The sequence below is a fragment of the Olea europaea genome, chromosome 22, assembly GCF_002742605.1.
Source record: "Olea europaea var. sylvestris chromosome 22, O_europaea_v1, whole genome shotgun sequence".
Lineage (NCBI taxonomy): Eukaryota > Viridiplantae > Streptophyta > Magnoliopsida > Lamiales > Oleaceae > Olea > Olea europaea.
The window spans coordinates 1,061,173-1,080,630 of NC_036258.1; the positions used below are offsets into that span (position 1 = coordinate 1,061,173).

At 31.6% G+C, this 19,458-nt stretch overlaps 2 protein-coding genes across 4 annotated transcripts; both read left to right on the plus strand.

Moving 5' to 3' along the window:
- Positions 1–435: 435 nt before the first annotated feature.
- LOC111371313 lies at positions 436–6,193 on the plus strand. 2 transcript variants are annotated; one of them, XM_022993222.1, is made up of 5 exons: positions 436–582; positions 696–917; positions 3,324–3,375; positions 5,733–5,811; positions 5,905–6,193. In XM_022993222.1, the coding sequence occupies exons 1-5, from the start codon at positions 556–558 to the stop codon at positions 5,957–5,959; spliced, it is 435 nt and encodes a 144-aa protein (XP_022848990.1). In that variant the 5' UTR covers positions 436–555; the 3' UTR covers positions 5,960–6,193. The 2 variants fall into 2 exon arrangements, with proteins under 2 accessions (XP_022848990.1, XP_022848989.1); XM_022993221.1 differs by having other exon boundaries at positions 5,913–6,187.
- A 9,376-nt stretch (positions 6,194–15,569) lies between these two features.
- Positions 15,570–19,055, plus strand: LOC111371314 (vacuolar protein sorting-associated protein 29). Of its 2 annotated transcripts, none has more exons than XM_022993223.1 (4): positions 15,570–15,713; positions 16,273–16,467; positions 18,044–18,181; positions 18,543–19,055. In XM_022993223.1, the coding sequence occupies exons 2-4, from the start codon at positions 16,336–16,338 to the stop codon at positions 18,837–18,839; spliced, it is 567 nt and encodes a 188-aa protein (XP_022848991.1). In that variant the 5' UTR covers positions 15,570–15,713; positions 16,273–16,335; the 3' UTR covers positions 18,840–19,055. The 2 variants fall into 2 exon arrangements, with proteins under 2 accessions (XP_022848991.1, XP_022848992.1); XM_022993224.1 differs by having other exon boundaries at positions 15,596–16,011.
- The last annotated feature ends 403 nt before the right edge of the window (positions 19,056–19,458 follow it).

Consider the following 19,458-nt stretch of genomic DNA (forward strand, 5'->3'; position numbering starts at 1 on the left):
TGATTATTTTGATAAATGCCAGGATATACAATTGAAAGATTAGATAATTTATTAAAAAGAATGTTAGAAGAAATAAAGAATATTAAATCTCAATTAGAAAATATAAATCTACCATTTGAAGAATATGTTATTTTACTTAGAAAATATGATATGTATGTTGGAGATTATTCCTATTTATTAGATCATAGAATGATTTTATATTCAAATATTCAAAATTGAGTAAATAGAAGATAAAATGATTAAAAGATCATGATATATGTTACAATATAGAAAGAATTATTTCATTAAGGATAATATAGACATTTCCATAAAAAGTAACAGTGATAGGTCAAATAGAAAAATCTCCCAAAAAATCCAACCATAATTTTTCGTTAATAAAATAGAATAATGCTCTTTTTATTTAAAAAAGAAAAATAAAAGAAAAGAAAAGAATAATGTAATCTTGCATAGGTTATATCACTTCCTTTTGCCTCTTCCTTCAACATGTAGAAGCAAAACAGTGAAACGAAATTTTCAATTGCTTCTTTGCTCGCTGTGCAGCCCACTTACAAGAATATGCCAAACAAAGATCAGCAATCCTCGGTTATTCCCATTTAGAATTAAACCTTCAATTTCACTTCCATTTCCATTTCCGTTTCCGTTTCTAAATGTATATTGTATTATTTATTAGTAATCTTTCATTATGTCTTTAATAGATGGAAAAAGAGCATGATCATAGATTCCAGCGCACTGAACAATGGAAGCCTGTTTATTCTTGGCTGGAATCACTTGACACAATTGAGGTAATTAAGTCCAATGATGTGTTAGATTGGCTGAGTGCCAACCCAGAAATCAGTGACAAACTGCATTCTAAGCATGCCCGCCACCATTTGCTTCATTATATCAAGATATGCCATGCCAAAATCTTGAAGCGAAAGGTAAAGTTGGTATTTTTGTTGTTATTGTAGTTGTGATGTTTATTTGTATATATTTTATTAGATTAAAAAAAGAAGAAGAAGAAGAAGAAGAATTAGAGTGAGTGGTCGTTTTATTTATTTGATACTGGTTAAATGTCTGGATAATTTTGAATATGGGTCGGAAGGGCCGAGTTGAGTTATTTTATGGAATAGTTGAAATGGCTACTGGAAAATATTATATTTAGAAATCATAGCATTTCTCAATTTCTAGACATTTCTTGAGGCATTTATTCCTTCATAGGTTTACTTCTCTACATAGACTCGGTTTACAGTTTAAAACTTTAAATTTCGAGCTCATTGGTTCGTGTAGTTCCCATATAGTTTTCTATTTATGATGTGCTTAGCTGATAACACCTATTTCTTTTTTTAATCAAGGAAGATCATTTAGATGATGGGTATTTTTTGACCAGTCTGTTTCTGTTCCTGCTGTTTCCATCTAGTTCTATTTGATTAATGGCACAACAAATGTTTGAAGTATTTCTGATTTTTGATAACTTGAAGTGGCGATACCTTTTTCTTCCTGATTAGTGTTTCAAGTGCAAGAGGATAAAGAAAGGTAAAGTGCTAGATGCAGTGTATTCGTGTTTCCTATATGAGTAAATTTCTTTGAAATTGTGCACCACATTAACTGCCTGTAATAAATAAATTAACTGCTCCTACTCAGATAGGCTTATAAATGAGTTGAAGTCCCCTGAATATGATGATCAGAAATATGTCATTTGCTGCCACACCATCTGTTTTGTGCAACAGTTTTGAATATTTTAATCTGAATGGGTGTAATAATTTGTGAATCTTGGGAGTACTTCGATGATTGAGGGAGACTCTGTACTCTTCAAATATTAGCAACCACCCGATATGGTTAATTGGTCCAAACAACTGATGTTGACTTAGCTTCTTAAAATCTTGCTCTATTCTACAAGATTGAATTACATGATGAGTTCTTGCTAGCTTGTTGGAGCCTCTTGTAATGTATTTATCTTGGGGCTCTGCTTATATTGACTCTGATTTGGTGCTCATTCTTTTGTCCTGGGGATTAATCAATGTTGTAGCTGGTCCAAAATTGTTGTACTTCAGAAAAAAAGATTAAGAAAAAATTCCTTGGATTGGGTATTCCTTACTCATTGGATGTTGCTGTGCACCATAAAGCACTTTTGTGTTCCTTTAATGATATGCAACCCAATTAAGGAAACAAAAGGGACGGGCAATTTTTTTTCTTTTTTCGCCACGATTTTCCAGCAGTTTAAATCTAAAATAAAGATAGTATCTTCAGTCAAAAGTTGAAGAAGTCTTTCTAGCATGGTGGACTTTCACTTGCACTTTATATTATTCTCAAGAATAATGTTAACATTTTGTTTCTGCTATAAATGTAACCTATTTCTAGATATTACTCACATCCATGTGAATTACTAGAGTTTCACTTGCTAAACATTGTCTTTTGCATAAAAGCTTGTTTTGATTGTCGAGTTTGTAAATTGCACCCTTGTTGTTGTTTTTAGAATTTGAAGCTTTATGCTGATATGCTGATGACGCCAAGAATTTTTACAGCTTGGATACCTAATGCAGATGTAACTAACCTTTTTATATTCATGAAATGGGACAATTTAAGATTTTCCTTTTTTTTTTCTCAAATTTTATGTTAAACTTTTTTGGTTGTTGTGTTCCTTCAAGAAAGAGAAAAGCTAAAAGTCTGAATTCCATTATGAAACTTATGCACATCTGGAATGTTTTTAGGGTCTGAAGATTTTGCGCTGAATGTGTTTGTGGTTGGAACTCGTTTGATAACAGTTTAGCAGTCTTGACCAAGATGCCACTAATAGATTCACACAGGGTCAGCAAAAGCAGAAAATCTAACCCAGTGGTTGGCTTTTCAGGATTGCTTTCTGTCTTTTATTCTCTTCATTTTTGTGTTGGGGAAGACCTATCGAAGATTCATTAGGTTATACAGCAATATTTGTTCTTGGGACACTGATTTATAGTTGGAAATAGAAGAATGTTGTTCCGGTAATATATTGTTGTTTTCACATCATTATTCCAATTTTATTGTTAGATGCGCTGAATCTCTTGTGAGAATTAATGGATTAAGACATGTAGTGATGTAGAACATTAATATTGCTTTACCATCCCATGTTTCAAAGATTAAGTTGATTGTACATTATAAATTCACTATGTGCTTTAATCCAAAGAATTACCTGGTTTTTTACTCAGATATTTTTAAGATGTCTCCCATTTATTCGGTTTCGGCCTTTGAAAATTGATGGTGACATTTTGTTTTGGCTGTAACATTATATTTCATCTGAAGTTTTCTAGCAATGATGATAGTTTTAAGTATGAACGTAGTTTACTTATAATGCATTTTCAATATGACAGGGATTGATAGTCAGAAAGATTGATCAGAGGAAGGGATCACTTCATTGTAATGGTAGGCAATTCTATTTGCTTTATGACTACGTCAAATACTACTTAGTTGTGATGTTTCTATTTGCCACATGTCATATTCATGGGAGCTGATCATTAGGCCAGGGATCTGGACAATTCTCTTTCAGATTAACTATTTATTGGCTTATTACCATACCACAAATGCATTAACAAGCTTTGAGTGACTGCATGTTTCAAATGCAAAATTCAATTAGTAATCTAAATTCATTAAATGCAGTCAGTTGCATCTGCACCTTCTTACCATAGACGATCACCTGTCATTAACTTGATGACGCTGATTTATGGTCAAATTGCCTGGCTATGAAAAAAAAATTAAAAATTAAAATGGTTAGTAAATATTAATTAATGATAAGAAATACAAATAGCTTGTGCTACTAGTGGTATCATCTTGTGAGGTGGGAATCACTTAGGAAGCTTATCAAGAGTCTCTCAGCATGGAGGAGAATTACTGCTAACGTTGCTCATAGAAGCTCAATCAGCGTAATTTGTCGTTTTATGTCTATAAGACAAGTCGTAAACCTTGAAACTGTTTTCAGGTAGAGGTGTTAAAATGGACGGGCTGGTTCGAACTGGCACGCCCATGCTAGCGCCCAGTACAGTCCAGAGCAGTTATTGAACTGGCCAGTAAAAGAAATATACAAGTCTGTGGACTGCCCCGTTGACCCAAAAAATTCAGGTGGAGCGGACCTGAAAAAGAAGTGGCCAAATATTTAACAGCCTTAATTTGAGGCTTTCATTTGATTGCCTTAATAACGGTTCTTTAAGAAGGCAGATTAATTCGAAATCTGATTTCAAAATCTGCCTTCTTTAATGCAAAATTCAATTTTTTTTTTAAATATTAATAATTATTTCATTTTTTTAAATATTAATTGGCTCGGTGGTTAACTGTCGGGACCGATCATGTTAACCATAGACCGAATTTCATATACATTTTTACCAGCCAGTTCCAAGCAGATCATGTCAAGCAGTTTGACACCACTATTTTGAGGCAAAAGCCTCAAGACTAAATAATGAATATTTTAAAACAATATAAAAGTACATAAATATGTTCCTAATAAACCATAAACCATCTTAAAAATACCTAAGATAACAAATTTACAAAATTTAAAGCTTAACTTGCAAACAAACATAAATAGATCTGTAATGTAGCAATAATAAATTCAAAATTAGTAATCACATAAATTTTTTTAATTCTACTAGAGGTAGAAACGACCTAGAAGTCTCCAATATCATCATTGTTTAAATCTTTAAAAGAATCATCAACATATTTGATTCCCTTATCTTACTCTCGTTGTACATCATCATCCTCCACTTGTAATGGTGCCTTTTCTTTCCCTTGCATGTAAAGGTAGAAGAAAGAAAACAAAAAGACCATGAAACTTTTTAGGTTATATAAACAAGAATTATTCTATTTGTGTAATTTTTTGTACAATTTGGTTGACAGAGGAGTTGTCACTTGGCCACCTTGTCACTCAAATTGTACAAGAAATTGTACTTCTAGCGTAACTTTATAAACAAATAGCCCTAAAAGCTAAAGCTAGTAATATAATATCAAAAAGGGTAAGACAAATAGCACATCTCAGCCACCCTTAGGCTTGGTCTTGAGGCGTAAGCCTCACTAAATTGTCTTGACAGATGCGCCAAGACGTAACCTTCATGGCATTTAATGAAAGGCTCACTTTAGTCTTATGGGGCTCATGGCGTAAGTCCCCAACAGCTTTATTAAAACTATAACTGCTGAAAAGCGTGGCCGTATTGAGGGATAAAGGCATGACAGAGAGAGCAAACTTCTTTACATAGTGGAACTTTGGAGGCGCATCATGAATATGTTAGTTGATTTTGGGTTTTGCAGTGGGTAATGGCACCACTCGAATATTTTGACCTGATGTTTGGATGATGATGTGATATTACAAAAGGAATTCCCTCAACAATATGCTGTTGCAATAAACAAGAGGGGAATGATCTCCGAATGTTGAGTTCTTGTGTCAAACTTTGCAGGAGACCGTTGCAAAACTGCTTGGTGGGTCTTGCAGAAGAGTTGTTTATTATAATTTTACGGTCCGCCTCTATATGTTTTTCATAATTCTGATTTTATGTTGTTAACCCTAACACTCGGGTAAAACATTGAAAGTGAATCTATGGCTGTCCTCTGGGTATCAGATATGAAGGTACCCTTGAAATCTACATCTCATTGAGTTTATAATAAATGATTATCATTAATGCTGCCAATTTTGTTGCTATGAGATTCCTCATTTCATTTCTTTCTTTTACTTTTGATTGCTTAGTATTATCATCTTCGTGATTGACATGAATTATTATAATTCTCTGTCAAATCTACAGGCCCTAGTTTGAGCAGCATACCTAGAGAGAGTGAGCTCTACAAAGCAAAACAAAGTGAAGCTTTGCTGAAATATGAGATGTATGTACATTATTTTATCATTCTTTTGCCTTCGTCTGAAAAGTGATTGCCTATGCTGCAATTTCAATGCTTACTCTGATAAGTTGCTTTCAGCTTGGTAGGTTTGGAGAAACAGCTTATACCTCTCTTTGGAAAACACGTCAACTGATCATCGTAATTTTACACACCTCATATTGTGAGAGATGAAAATCTGCACAAGATTTTGATGTAGTTTTTCTGGCTGAGAGATGTTCAAAATTATGTAATGTGGTATTGCTGCTGGTAGCTGTGTAAATTCGCTCTCTTTCTCGGCTGAGTAGTTCGTTGTCAGTGTTAATAGGAATCGAACAAGTTTTCAATGAGCCTTATTCCGTATGTGTATTTCTTCGTTAGTTTATTTGCATTCTGTTCTATGTGGAGGAAAGATAAGTTAATACTGCAATATAGCTATGTAGATACTGCTTCTTATGCAGGCCGCCGTGGGGTAGGTAGCTCAGGACGAGGTGGTGGAGGGATGGCAGTCATTTTAAATGCATTAAGATAACTTTATTTCCAAATTGAATTGAGTGACCACAAAAATAATCAGCACGGTTGTGAGATTCTCTAAAAATAAACATTACCACTTTGTGAAAAATGCAGGGATTTATATGTTATAATCTCAACAAATTATAGGTAAACATTGCAATAGCTAGAAGAAACGTTGAAGCTACCTTGTGACTTTTGTTGTGGGACACGTGATTCATTTTATCATGTGATTGTATGTTATTATTACGATCTTCGATGTACTGTTTAACAAAAGCAATCGTGACTTTGACTCATTATACACCGTATAACTACGGCCAATCATATTGTATAATTAAAATGAGATGTGATAAACAGTTTGCTATCTCGTAGAATTTCTACAACTTCATTTGATGATTATTTATGTAGACATAAGTGGTTATCAATTTGACTTTTTTCTGATATTTAATAGAATGTTTAGCAATATACAATTATGGTTTGCATGAGTAGCATACTCTATATTGTAGAGATGCGATCATGAATTTATGGCCGTCTAATTGTATAAATTGAAAATATAATGGTATTTTTTTTCGTAGTACAATTTTAGTGAACGATTCATTTCTCAATATATCATTAAAAAAAAATGAAGAGAGAGAGAGAGAGAGAGACATTATTGGAGGAAATACCTCTAGATAGCCTAAATAGAAGGTAGTTTTGTAAGATTAGACCAAAAAATATAAACATTTGAAGAATAGCCTTTAAACAGTTATCTTTCCAAAAATACCCCTTATTGTGAAATTGCAACCAAAGCCACTATAATGTATAAAAACATTCAATTAGGTCCTCAAAAAAATATAGATAAATTTTTTTTTATAAATTTAAACTCAAATATTATACAAAATTTTATTGATCTAAAAAACGCAACTGAAAGTGAATTAAACTATTTAGAAGAAGATCTGAAAGGATTCTTTACAGAATATTTAGATTCAAAATTAAAAAATAAAAATGTTTCTATAGATAATAGTACAATCAAAACAGAAAATGATATATATAAACTAATTCTTAACTTGAGAAGAAGAATCAAAGAACTGAATATAATCATTGAAGAAAAAGTATTAATAGAAAATAGTGAATTTTATAAATTTTATTGTGATATTTTAAATACTTATGAAGATTTTAATTGGTTTAAAAATATTAACCCCTCCGCTGCGCACTCCGACGAGATGGTATCTGAGCATGCATGATTATATATCCGGGTGGAACTCTATAGGGAAAAGTAGTAATTACTGACTCTCCGCCCCTGGTTTGAGATATGCCTGGCGGACCCATGGCAACTCAAGGACTCAGATAGGTATCACTATACTACTGTCAAGACAGGGCCGCTTCCGTAAACCCGGACGGTAGTGAGTGTGATCTACGCACTCTGGTATAGATGGTATTAGAGCCATGTTACGAACCAAAAATAATGATGAATATAGTAGATGAAGAAAATATAATTGAAGAATTTTATAAAAAAGTTGAAAAACATAAAAAACTTAGTTATCTCTATTTACCTAAAAACACCACAAATGAAAATTTTGGGGATATACATAAAAGATTAGAAAATCTAGAACATAATCTACAAATAGAAAACGCTCTTTTAGATAAAAAGTTTTAAAGGAAAAGATAGGATTATAATTAACCCACCTCAAGATTTTAGGATATCCCAAAAAGAAAATAATAAAGGGAAAAAATATGAAGAAAAACAATATATGATTACAAATGTAGAAGAAATAGAACAAAAATTCTTAGAATTTACAGGTGAAGAGTATGAAATATATAAAAAACAGTTAGAAGAATTAACTGAAAAAATAGAAAACACAAAGATGAATACTAATCCATCTTCAAGTCAGAATATAAAAGTAGAATTTAGCAGTGATGAAGAATATGATTATCCTTATGGTACTAGAATACCACTTAAGGATGATATTAACCAATATAGAAAAACACAGAAAAGATACACTGGAAATGTAAGAAAACAGTCTATAAAAGAAATAAACCCAATGAAATCTTATAATGAACCAATCCATACAACAGGGTTATGGTTAGATTTAGACCGTGTAAATAAAAATAAAGCTATTGAAACATGGATAAAAAGTACAGATTTAGCAATACAATTTAATAAATGGGAAACATATATAACTTTTGGATTTATAGAACATACATTCAGAGGAATTGTTTCTGAATGGTGGAGAAAATTACCAGAAACTATTAAAGGAAAGGTAAAGTATGGAGCAAGTAGGACTGAAATATTATATAATAGAAATTCTTTAAATGAACAAAATATTCAGAAAATATTAAAAAGATTTGAAAAAAACTTAAGAACGGAATTCTTAGGAGATAGATATACATCTAATGATGAAGAAAGAAAACAAGATGAATATAATTAAGGAATGATTGCAATGAAAAATTTAAAGATATGTGATATGTGTGAGCTAGAAAGATACACATGTAAATTCGAAAAAATATACTATATATTAAATCAAAGAGATTATCAGGAAAATAAACCTATATTAAGATCTTATTTTACTAAGTTACCATTCTCATGGGGAATTAAGTTATTAAAAGAATATGAAAAATTAATACCTCTAGGAGAAGAGGAAGGAGTAAAAATAGATAGTTTTGAAAGTAGAATTGAATTTACAAAAAGAATGATAGGCATATGGTGTAGAGAAGCTTTAGAAAATAAAAAAGCATATAAAATAAAAAAGAATTCATTATGTTGTTACAAAAATAATGGCCAAGTTGAACAATTTGGATGCCATAGAAAGAAGTATAAACCATATAAGAAATATAAAAGAAAATTCAAAAGCTACAAAAGATTCAAGAAAAGGAATTTTAAACCACATAAAAAATATTTTAAGAAAAGAAATTGGAATAATAAATTTAAGCCAAGAAATATTAAGAAATGTAGATATTTTATTTGCAATGAAGAAGGACACATTGCCCCTCAATGTCCTAAAAAGAAAGATAGACAAAACATAATAACTCTTAGAACTTATGAAAAATTTCAAGAAGATGGTGATATAGAACCAATTGAATATTTTAAAGATCTAAGTAGTGAATGCAGTAGTATTTATGAATTAGATACATCTTCATCAGAAGAAAATTATGAGGAGATAATATATATGAATCAGGAGATACAACAACCAGAAATAAAAATAGAGACAATTGAAGAAGTTGAAGATTCTATAGAAGGTATAAATCAAGAGATCACCTTTGATATTAAAAATACACGGGAATCACTAAGAAAATACTAGACCTACAAGAAAAAAATGTATTCCATCAAGGATTCTTAGGAATTTTACCAAGATTAAATAAAACAATTGTAAGTATGAATTATAAAGAAATGTCTATCAATGTAGAAGATACTATAGGAAAAGTAAGAATTACTATAATTACAAAAGAATGGGTAAAACAAAAATTATCCAAAATTCCAGAGAATGTAAGAAATAAATTGAAATGTAATGAATTAGGAGGAGTCCAGATAATGGTAAAAGGATTCTTTAGAGAATGTATGAATATACCAATAGAAATCTACTGTATGGACAATAGAATCTTACAAGATCCTATAGATACTCTATTAGGAACAATTGTAGGAAACTTACTCTATCAAAAGATAATATTTACAGTAAAACCAAATTATACAATATCATTAAATAATGAAAATATTGACCAAAGTTTCAATCTATACTATAGAATTGGAAACTTGAAAATGTTACGAAGAAATAAGGCTATTAGTATAAGCATAAAATCAATTTTTACTTTTAGTACTAGCCATCATAACAATTTAAGAAAGATAACTGATAATATTATCATACATAAAGATTTTGAAGAATTAACACAATATATACCTCCTAGAAAATACCAAGAACATGAAATCACTATACCAGAACAAATAATGCTTGATTTCCACAAACAAGCTAGAGAAATCAATTCTGAAGGAAAACTAATAAGAAGAAATAGTGTTAACTTAGAAGGAGATAATCTTATTGCAAGATTTTCCTTTAAACAAGACTCTAAAATAAGCAGACTTAAGAATTTAAATATTACTGAACCATCAAGTTCGCAATATTACATTAAGACAAGATATGTAAATCAAGAAGGATACAAGAAGAATTTTCTTGTCCTCATAGATATTGGAGCAGATAAAAATCATGTAAATGCTAAATTTGTTAGTCATTTAATAGACTTTGAAATAACAGAACCATATATATTTAAGGATTATTTAGGAAATAATCTTGAAATAAGAAAATATGTTAAGTTACCTCTTATACTTATAGGAGAGGATGAGAAAGAATATACTAAAGAAATAATTTTATATAAAGATGAATTATATGGAGTAGAAAGATCACCTATTCTACTAGGAATTAACTTTCTTGAGAAATATAGTCCTTAAAAAATTTGCCAAGAATATTTAAAAATAACAGTTGATGATAACCCAATCATCGTATCAATAATAGATGAAAATATGAAATCATTGTTATCATGGAAAGAGTAATAAGTACTAACCCCATGAGTCCATATATTGAAATTACACTTAATATAAAAAGCTATTGTAGAATTAAATTTCATACTTACTTAGATACAGGAAGTACAATAAACTTATGCTTACCAAATGTATTACCATCTGAATACTGAAAATACAATTCAAAAAAGATTGTCGCTGCTACAACAGCAGGTGGAAATAAGGTAATATATAGCAAATATGCTACGCAAGTACCTTTTCTAATTTCCTTTAGAGAAGTATTTGTTGATACAATATACATGTCAACCACAATCGGATGTGATATTTTATTAGGACAAAATTTCCTATTAAAATATGCATCATTTACGCAATATATTGATAAGTATATTTTTACAACACCTTGTGCACATAAAATATTTACACCAAAAATAAATAAAGCTGTTACGATAGCCTATACAGATATAAACCATCAGAGTTCCTCAACCCAGAGTGGTGGATGTTGGAGTACAGAAAAATTTAAACCAGTTACAGTCTTAAAAATGACAACAGAAAATAGATTAGAAAAATTGAAAAAAGAAATTTCTAAAACATATTCTGAAAATCTGTTAGAAAAATAGAATACTGATAAAATAAAGGCAAAGATAGAATTAACCAATCCAGACACTATTGTTAGAGTGAAACCCATGAAATATAGTGTTAATGACCAAAAAGAATTTAAAGACCAGAGAAAAGAATTGCTAAAAGCCAAGTTAATTAGGCCTAGTAAAAGTCCACATAGCAGCCCAACCTTTATGGTTAGAAAACATAGTGAAATAAAAAGAGGAAAAGCCAGAATGGTGATAAATTACAAGAAATTAAATGAAGTTACTAAATTTGATGGATACTACTTGTCAAATAAGGACACCCTTATTAAACAAGTACAGAATAAAAAGATATTTTCAAAATTTGATTGTAAATCAGGGTTTTGGCAAATCATGCTTACAGAAGAAAGTAAACCACTAACTGCATTTAGTACCTCCAATTCTTTAGGACAATACGAATGGAATGTAATGCCATTTGAGTTGAAAAATACACCACAGATATTCCAAAGGAGAATGGATGAGGTAATCAAACCAATTACTCATTTCTGTATTGCATATGTAGATGATTTACTTATTCATTCGAATATTATTGATGAACATATTGAACATCTTAAGAAATTTTGTTATATTATGAAAAAATATGGTATTACACTTTCTCAAAAGAAAGCTGAAATAGCTAGAACAGAGATAGAATTTTTAGGATTATTTATAAACGAAGAAGAATTGCAATTGCAATCTCATATTGGAGAAAAATTTCAAGAATTTCCTGAAAAAATCAAAGAAAAAAAATAATTACAAAGCTTCCTTGGTATATTAAATTATGCTGAAAGATTCATTGAAAATTGTGCCAAATTAAAAAATTATTTTCTTCCAAAGTTGAGAAAAAATATTATGTGGTCTTGGGAAGAACAAGATTGTAAAAATATAAGGAAAGTTAAAGAAGAGTTAAGGGTATTGTCCAAACTTATAATACCACAAGAAGAAGATTTCTTTATCCTTGAAACTGATGCTTCAGATAATTACCGGGGAGCAGTGTTAAAGGTTAAAAAGAATCATAAAGAAAGGATTTGAAACAAGATATGAAACAAACAGGAAGGAACTCATTACTGTAAAAAGAGGAGTTCAGAAATATGAGGATTATCTATTACCAAAGAAGTTCTTGATTAGAACTGACAATACTCAAGTTAAAGCATTTTTGAAAAATAATGTTGATCCAACTATTACCAATAGATATATTATTAGGATACAAATTTGGTTCTCATATTTCAAATTTGATATTGAATACATAAAAGGTAAAACTAACTTTCTTCCTGATTATCTTAGTAGGGATGGAGCTGGAACAATTAAGGACGAAAGTTCAAATACTTGAGATAAAAGTTTCCTATTTGGAAACACAAATTCAAAATATCCAAGATAGTTTTCGAGGCAAAAATATAGCCCTTGAAGCAGAAGTTACTTGTACCAAGTCTAGTATTCATTCCCAAGAACTTGTGAATACTAGCGTTTTTCCCGAGGATAAAGGGAAAGAAAAGAAGGTAATAGGAACCCCTTTACAGGGAAAACTTGAACCTATTACTGGTAATAAAGATATTCAAGATATAAAAAGAGAAGGTAGCTCTTCACAGAGCCAAACTCAATCTAAACTTTCTATTGAAAAGATAGATTCAAAAGATATTGTCAAGATATGCCATGAAGCAAAAATTCCCAGAAAAGATAACCATGAAGAAGTAACACTCTTTATTGTTATTTTTAATATTTTATCAGATTGGTATCTGGAGATTGAAAAATGGATGAAGACTCTCCATTATTCAAAATACAATAAGATAAATTTTTATCCAGGAGCACCAGCCAACTGGGTTCGAAATTGTTTTGAAATAGGAAATATACTTTGTATATATCCTAGCAAAGATCTCAAAGAGATAGCTCAACTTCCAACCAACATTAGGAAAGCTGTTAAAAGATATACTGAAGTCATCAAGACAACAAATATATATATATATCAGATTCCATTCAGCAACCATGGAATGTGATCCCGTTCTTGAATATATGCATCCATCGTTCCATGTGATAAAAATGGGACTTACAAATCAACATTTTTTACCAACCAATCAAAAGGTTGTTAAAAATGGATATCAAGATATTCTAAATATGATGCCATACAGAAGAGCAAAAGGGTACAAAGAGATATTTGAACATGTAACTCGGATAATCACTGAGAAAGAAAAAATATGGGTTTATCCATCTGAAAATCATATTATCTATTCCAATGCAAGGATGGCTATCAAGGAAGAAAATATTTGTTATCTCGACCATTTATTATCTGCAATTATTTCCAACCAAGTGCATGGATCAGAAGATATGGCTAAAGAATTATGCAAATTACTTTGGAATTACAGTGATCACCATTGTGAATACTGTGTAGTTGAAGATATGAGCCAAACATCTCTTAATAGTGAAGAATTCCCTGTAGAATTCTTTGATTCAAAAATGGAAAAGTGATGGTGACAAAAGTAGCCCTTTATTACTACTTTAATAAAGAAATTTATTAAAGAAAAACTGTGGCTACTAAAAGACAGAAGATAGTGCAAGAAAAGTCTCCATAATTGTGACTACCCCCACCAATTGCTACAAGTGGCAGACAAACTCAAAAGATAAGGCATCTAATTTCAAAAGGAGAGGTCCACTAGCAAGAAGATAATGAAAAAATTCGGTGGAGATAAGATGACCTAGCTACTCGACAAAGAAAGGTGGAAAACACCTGTTAAGATAAGGTTCCCAAAAGCTTCTATAAAAGGAGGCAAGGAGGAAGAATGAAGATATCTCGAAATAGCTTATCTCTAAAACACTCAGAGGAAACACATCTTAGATAGATCTTTTGTAATCTGTATACACCACTTGTATTCAAAAAAATATTAGATAGCTTGAAGATAGTAAAGCGTGTAATAAGGTAATCACTTATGGAGTTCTAAACTTCATAAGGTGAGTACCAAAGGTATGTAAATATAGTTTGTAAGCATGTACAATTTCAGTTTATGAATATCAAAGTAAAGTTTGTCATGTTCAACAAAACTTTCATAAAAGGATTTCGTTAAATTTCTCATGATTCCTCGGCAGTACAGATAGAGATTTTAAAAGATTTTCAAAACTTTGATTTTGAATGGATGTTAGTCATGCCAAAGTACCCGTCTTTAATGAATGGTTTAGGGGAAAAAGACAGTTTTCTAACAAAATTGTAGCACCTTGTGTATGAGTTATCTTTTAAAATTTCGTTCCAAGTAGGAACTTGATTCTGAAAAGAGTTTGGATAGAGGTGAAAACAGATACTCTGGATACTGTGAGATAGCATCTGTGGCAACACGGCTAGTTCTCTAGAGTGAGAAATGCAACCTTAATTGAAAAGCCTTTTGCGGAAGCAGTTGTGGACTCAATGATTTCAAAAATATTTTAAATCTTTACTTGATTCAGAAAATTGATTAAATACATGCAAAGCATCTATAAGAGCATACTGGAGGGAAAACATGTTTATTTCCATTTGATTACTGTAAGTTATTTACTTATTTTTACATGCTTATGTTTTAATTATTCTGATAAACAATTCACAAGCATCCACATCCACTAATGATAATAATCTCATATTATTTTTAGATGAAAAAGATGTTTCGTTTTTACTTAAATTAGACGAAAAATCTGATGATATATTTTCTGTTGGTAAAGAAAAAATTGAAGAAATATATAGAGATATAGATTATAATTGTAAAAATAATATAGGATTTAATTCTGTAGGAACTAGTAGAGAGATAAGAAAGATAGAAGATATCATAATCAAATATAGAAATATACAAGAAGAAATTTCAGAAGGATTAGTTCGAGAATATATAACCAAGAAAAGTCAACCTATAATCTTTGAAGAACTATCAAGATATAAAGAATATTTAGAGGTATTTGAAAGATTGAAAAATATAGATATATGTCCTGATTGATAAATCCTTAAAGATATAAGATACATCTTGCAAATAACTTTAATAAGGGCAAAATAGTATTTTTAATTAAAGAGGCCATTGTGAAAAATAGGAACAATTTTCCCGCCTTTCTAAAAATTACCCCGACATTATTGTTTAATTACCACAATTTTGGAACAATAAAAAAAAATTATAAACATTATTCTAAATTTTTGAATTAATTAAATTCTTAAACTTGTCTGATTTAAGAATATATTTTATTATTACTCAATAAAATTGGCGGAGAGGCGAAGAAAAAAATTCATCAACCTGGGCACCTATTTGTCTTGTGGTGCAGTGATTTCTGCTCAACTTCTTCATCACCAAAATTGGAAGGTAGTATCGGATTTTATTAGTGTTAAAACGGGCTTTATATGATGCAATCGCACTCAATCTGATTGTTGTGAATGATTTACTTTCAACTCAACTCCTTATAATTTAATTATTTTTCCAAAAGTGGTGTTTCTTGATGGTAATCTACCTATAGAAACAGTGATTTTTTTGACAACATTTCTCATGAATTTTTGATGCGGTTGTCTCCTTTCCTTAAAACCTGGCCGCCGCTCAAGTGTAATTGATGAAATACCCAGGATCAAATTGACCAGAGGGGGAAACTGCCCCAACTAGACCCCAGGTGGCTCGGCTTAAATTATTTATTTTTTTGTTGCATCAAATGCATATTTAAAGTTCAGAATCGGATCGGAGAGTTGGCCTTTTTTAATGTGCTTGTTTTCAATAATAAATTTCGTCATTTGGGGGTTTCAGGTTCTGTGTTATTCTTAAAATCCGTAAAATTGGAGTGCTGATTCATAAAACATGGATTACCTCTTGATATATAATTAAATTGACTTTTAGCTGTATTATAAATTTGTGGCTTGGTTTTGGGGCTTTTCAGATTCTGGGCTTGCTTAACATTTAAAATACGAAGACTGAATAGTGGCTTCCCATAGAGTTAGAAATGGTGCTGGTACTGGCATTAGGTGATTTGCACATACCCCACAGGGCGTCTGATCTGCCACCAAAGTTCAAGTCCATGCTTGTTCCAGGCAAGATCCAGCACATAGTCTGCACTGGAAACTTATGTATCAAAGTGAGTGTATCGTTTTATCTATTATATAATTTAGGAATTATATTGTTCATGAGAATTTTTGTAAAATCATCTTATTCAAGAAGATCTATAAATATGCAATCCAATATTTACCCAGTCATTTGTATCGGCTATGACTAATTGAATTTCAGAACTTTAAGAGTCCGCATTAATAGTACCTTGATTTAACTGAAGGTTACTGATTTTAATCAATGAACAAGAGAAAAAACAATATCAACACATTTATTTTATTAGCTTAATTGTTGAGAGGTTCTTCTATCCTTTTAATTGGACAGTTGTGCTACTTCTCGCACAATCTGCACTGGGAATTTACAGTTCAATATGAATTGCTATACATGCTCGAACTTTAATAGCTTGCTCTTGTTTTCTTATTAAACAGGAAAGATATATTATAGGTTTCTGTCTCATCTGTCTATGTTAGATTGGATGTTCTATAATGTGCTTATTGTATTAGTTTTAAGTCTTTACATGCACATGTTTAGCTGCTACAAGCCTACAACCTTCATTCTAGCTTATTTTCCATTTCATGGTAATATTTCTGCGCTTGAAAGTTGGTGTATTTTTACTTGCTTTTGCTGTCCACTTTTCAAACTTTGACTGGTCTATAATTTTGTTAGTCTATGTGACTATTATTGTGTAAATAAGCTTCCAATTGGATTTTTGAATTTCTTGTCTATTGCCTGGCACCCCTAGCTTGCAATTGGAATCCAGAATTAGAGAAATCTATTTGAGAAAATTAGTAGAAAACTATTCTGGGAAACGGAAGAAGGTTAAATGATTTGCATATTCATGCATCCTCCGAACAATTGGTGAAAAATATCTATATTGATGCCTTGAATGAAGTAGAAAGTTTTGATTGCCAATATTGGATCATTGAGCTTTTGTTTTATCCTCAGGAACAACATGAACCATTTTTTTGGTTATATTGTCACCCGCGCCTTTGATTTGTTTGAGAGGTGAAGCTTCTAAATTTCAATTGATTAACGAGTTCATGTTGTGAATTCACCTCCACTCTTTCAGGCATGAGCCTTGACGTTGCTAACCTAAAATCTTTGTTTAGAGAGTATGGAGATGTGAAGGGGAAAAAATAAGGATTTTATTAAAAAAGAAAATTGGCTAGTAATTCTGACATTTAAACTAGGGTGGATGCAGCTTGGTACCAGTGGGGGCTCAAACAAACTTTGCTAGCTGTACATTTACCTCTGCTTTGTAGAGTTGATCACCAAAATTTGTTAATAACAAATTAAAGTGTACATATATTTTTCATTCTTTAACGTATTGGAGCTCTTCCTTGCTGCACAGTGTTGCAGCAACTAATCAATTTGAAACAGAGGGTTCCTTGTATAGAAATTTGCAGTGCATCTGTCTTCTCTAATCAACATGTTTGATCAAATAATTTTGGCATTATGAGTTACAATCACAGCTCTCTTTAGTAGGATTCTCATTATTCCAAATCTCAAGGGATACATTATTCTGTATGTACATCTGATTCACTGATGAGGAAAAAGGCAAACATGTTAAGTATGGAATGACTTCAACTATGTGATTATACTTGCAGGAGGTTCATGACTACTTGAAGACTGTTTGCCCAGACTTGCATATTGCTCGAGGTGAATATGATGAGGAGACACGTTATCCAGAAACAAAGACCCTTACTATTGGTCAGTTTAAGCTTGGAGTGTGCCATGGTCATCAGGTGTGATTTCATTTCTAGCGATACTTTGTCCTATTTGGAGTTTAGGATTGTTATTTGTTTTTCTCGATCATCAGATAAGAACTGTTGGCCTTTTTTGACGCCGTAGTTGAACTGTGGCCTACGTTGGACTGCTTACTTGATCATTGCTTGAACAAGTGACAATACATAGTAGTACCTCTTCTCAAATCATACACAAAGTCAAGAAGCTTCCATTCGCCTCCTTAACTGCTATTCTTTAGACTAGTTGTCCCACACTCTTGATCAAAACATTTCTGGAATGATCGAGAGAAAGAAAACCATAAAAAATGGAACAGTTCTCACAAGAAAGTAAAATACTGATTCTTTATTTACTTTTCTGAAGGTTATTCCATGGGGGGACCTGGACTCACTGGCCATGCTCCAGAGGCAGCTGGACGTAGACATTCTTGTGACCGGTCATACCCATCAGTTTACTGCATACAAACATGAGGCCGGAGTTGTTATAAATCCAGGGTCGGCAACAGGTTCCTACAGTAGCATCACCTATGATGTCAACCCGAGCTTTGTTCTCATGGACATTGATGGTCTGCGTGTTGTTGTATATGTCTACGAACTCATTGATGGAGAGGTTAAGGTCGACAAAATTGATTTTAAGAAGACAACGACATCAAACGCTTGACCTACTGGCACGAAAGATGCTCATGGATGCATTCATCATTGAATCGACCTGCCTATGCTTGCATTGGGAACTGGATTTACTTTTACTTGTTTTCTTTTCCCTTTTCGTACAACTTTTACCGGAAGAGTGATTTGTCAACAATGTGGTTTGATTTGTAGGGTTTATCTATGGCTCTTAAAAGTTTCTCAGTTTTATCTATGACTTGGAACTTGTTTAGGAGTGATTTTTCACCTAAAAAAAAAAAAATTAATTTTTTGATCGTTATTTTACTATTTCAACCGTAAAGTTTGACTTCTTCTCTCACAGATGGTCCTCACCTTTCTCCTAATGATTACAAAATCAATTCTCAAAATCACTTCCAAACGAGGCTTTATTATACATTATTTTTGTATATAATACATTGTTATTACTGATTTAAAAACCTGATTTTTCCTAAAAATAAAATAAAATACGAACTGGCCCAGTTTGGCCCAATCTTGAAAAATGGTCGACTCTAGCTCGGCTCTACATTTGGTAGGGCAGGGGTGTCACAAGGGCCGATTCGACATTCATAATGGTTTCACAATGACTCAACTGCAAATAAATGAAATATTTCTTGACAACAATATCTATAAGTAGA

What these genes read in the sequence shown, in the direction of transcription:
- LOC111371314 (XM_022993223.1), top strand. Translation starts at nt 16,336, where the DNA reads ATGGTGCTGGTACTGGCATTAGGTGATTTGCACATACCCCACAGGGCG. An exon ending in CTGGAAACTTATGTATCAAA is followed by an intron (nt 16,468 to 18,043) that starts GTGAGTGTATCG and finishes TTATACTTGCAG; the next exon opens with GAGGTTCATGACTACTTGAA. An exon ending in GAGTGTGCCATGGTCATCAG is followed by an intron (nt 18,182 to 18,542) that starts GTGTGATTTCAT and finishes ACTTTTCTGAAG; the next exon opens with GTTATTCCATGGGGGGACCT.
- LOC111371313 (XM_022993221.1), top strand. Translation starts at nt 556, where the DNA reads ATGCCAAACAAAGATCAGCAATCCTCG. An exon ending in ACAAAGATCAGCAATCCTCG is followed by an intron (nt 583 to 695) that starts GTTATTCCCATT and finishes TGTCTTTAATAG; the next exon opens with ATGGAAAAAGAGCATGATCA. An exon ending in GCTTTGCTGAAATATGAGAT is followed by an intron (nt 5,812 to 5,912) that starts GTATGTACATTA and finishes TCAGCTTGGTAG; the next exon opens with GTTTGGAGAAACAGCTTATA.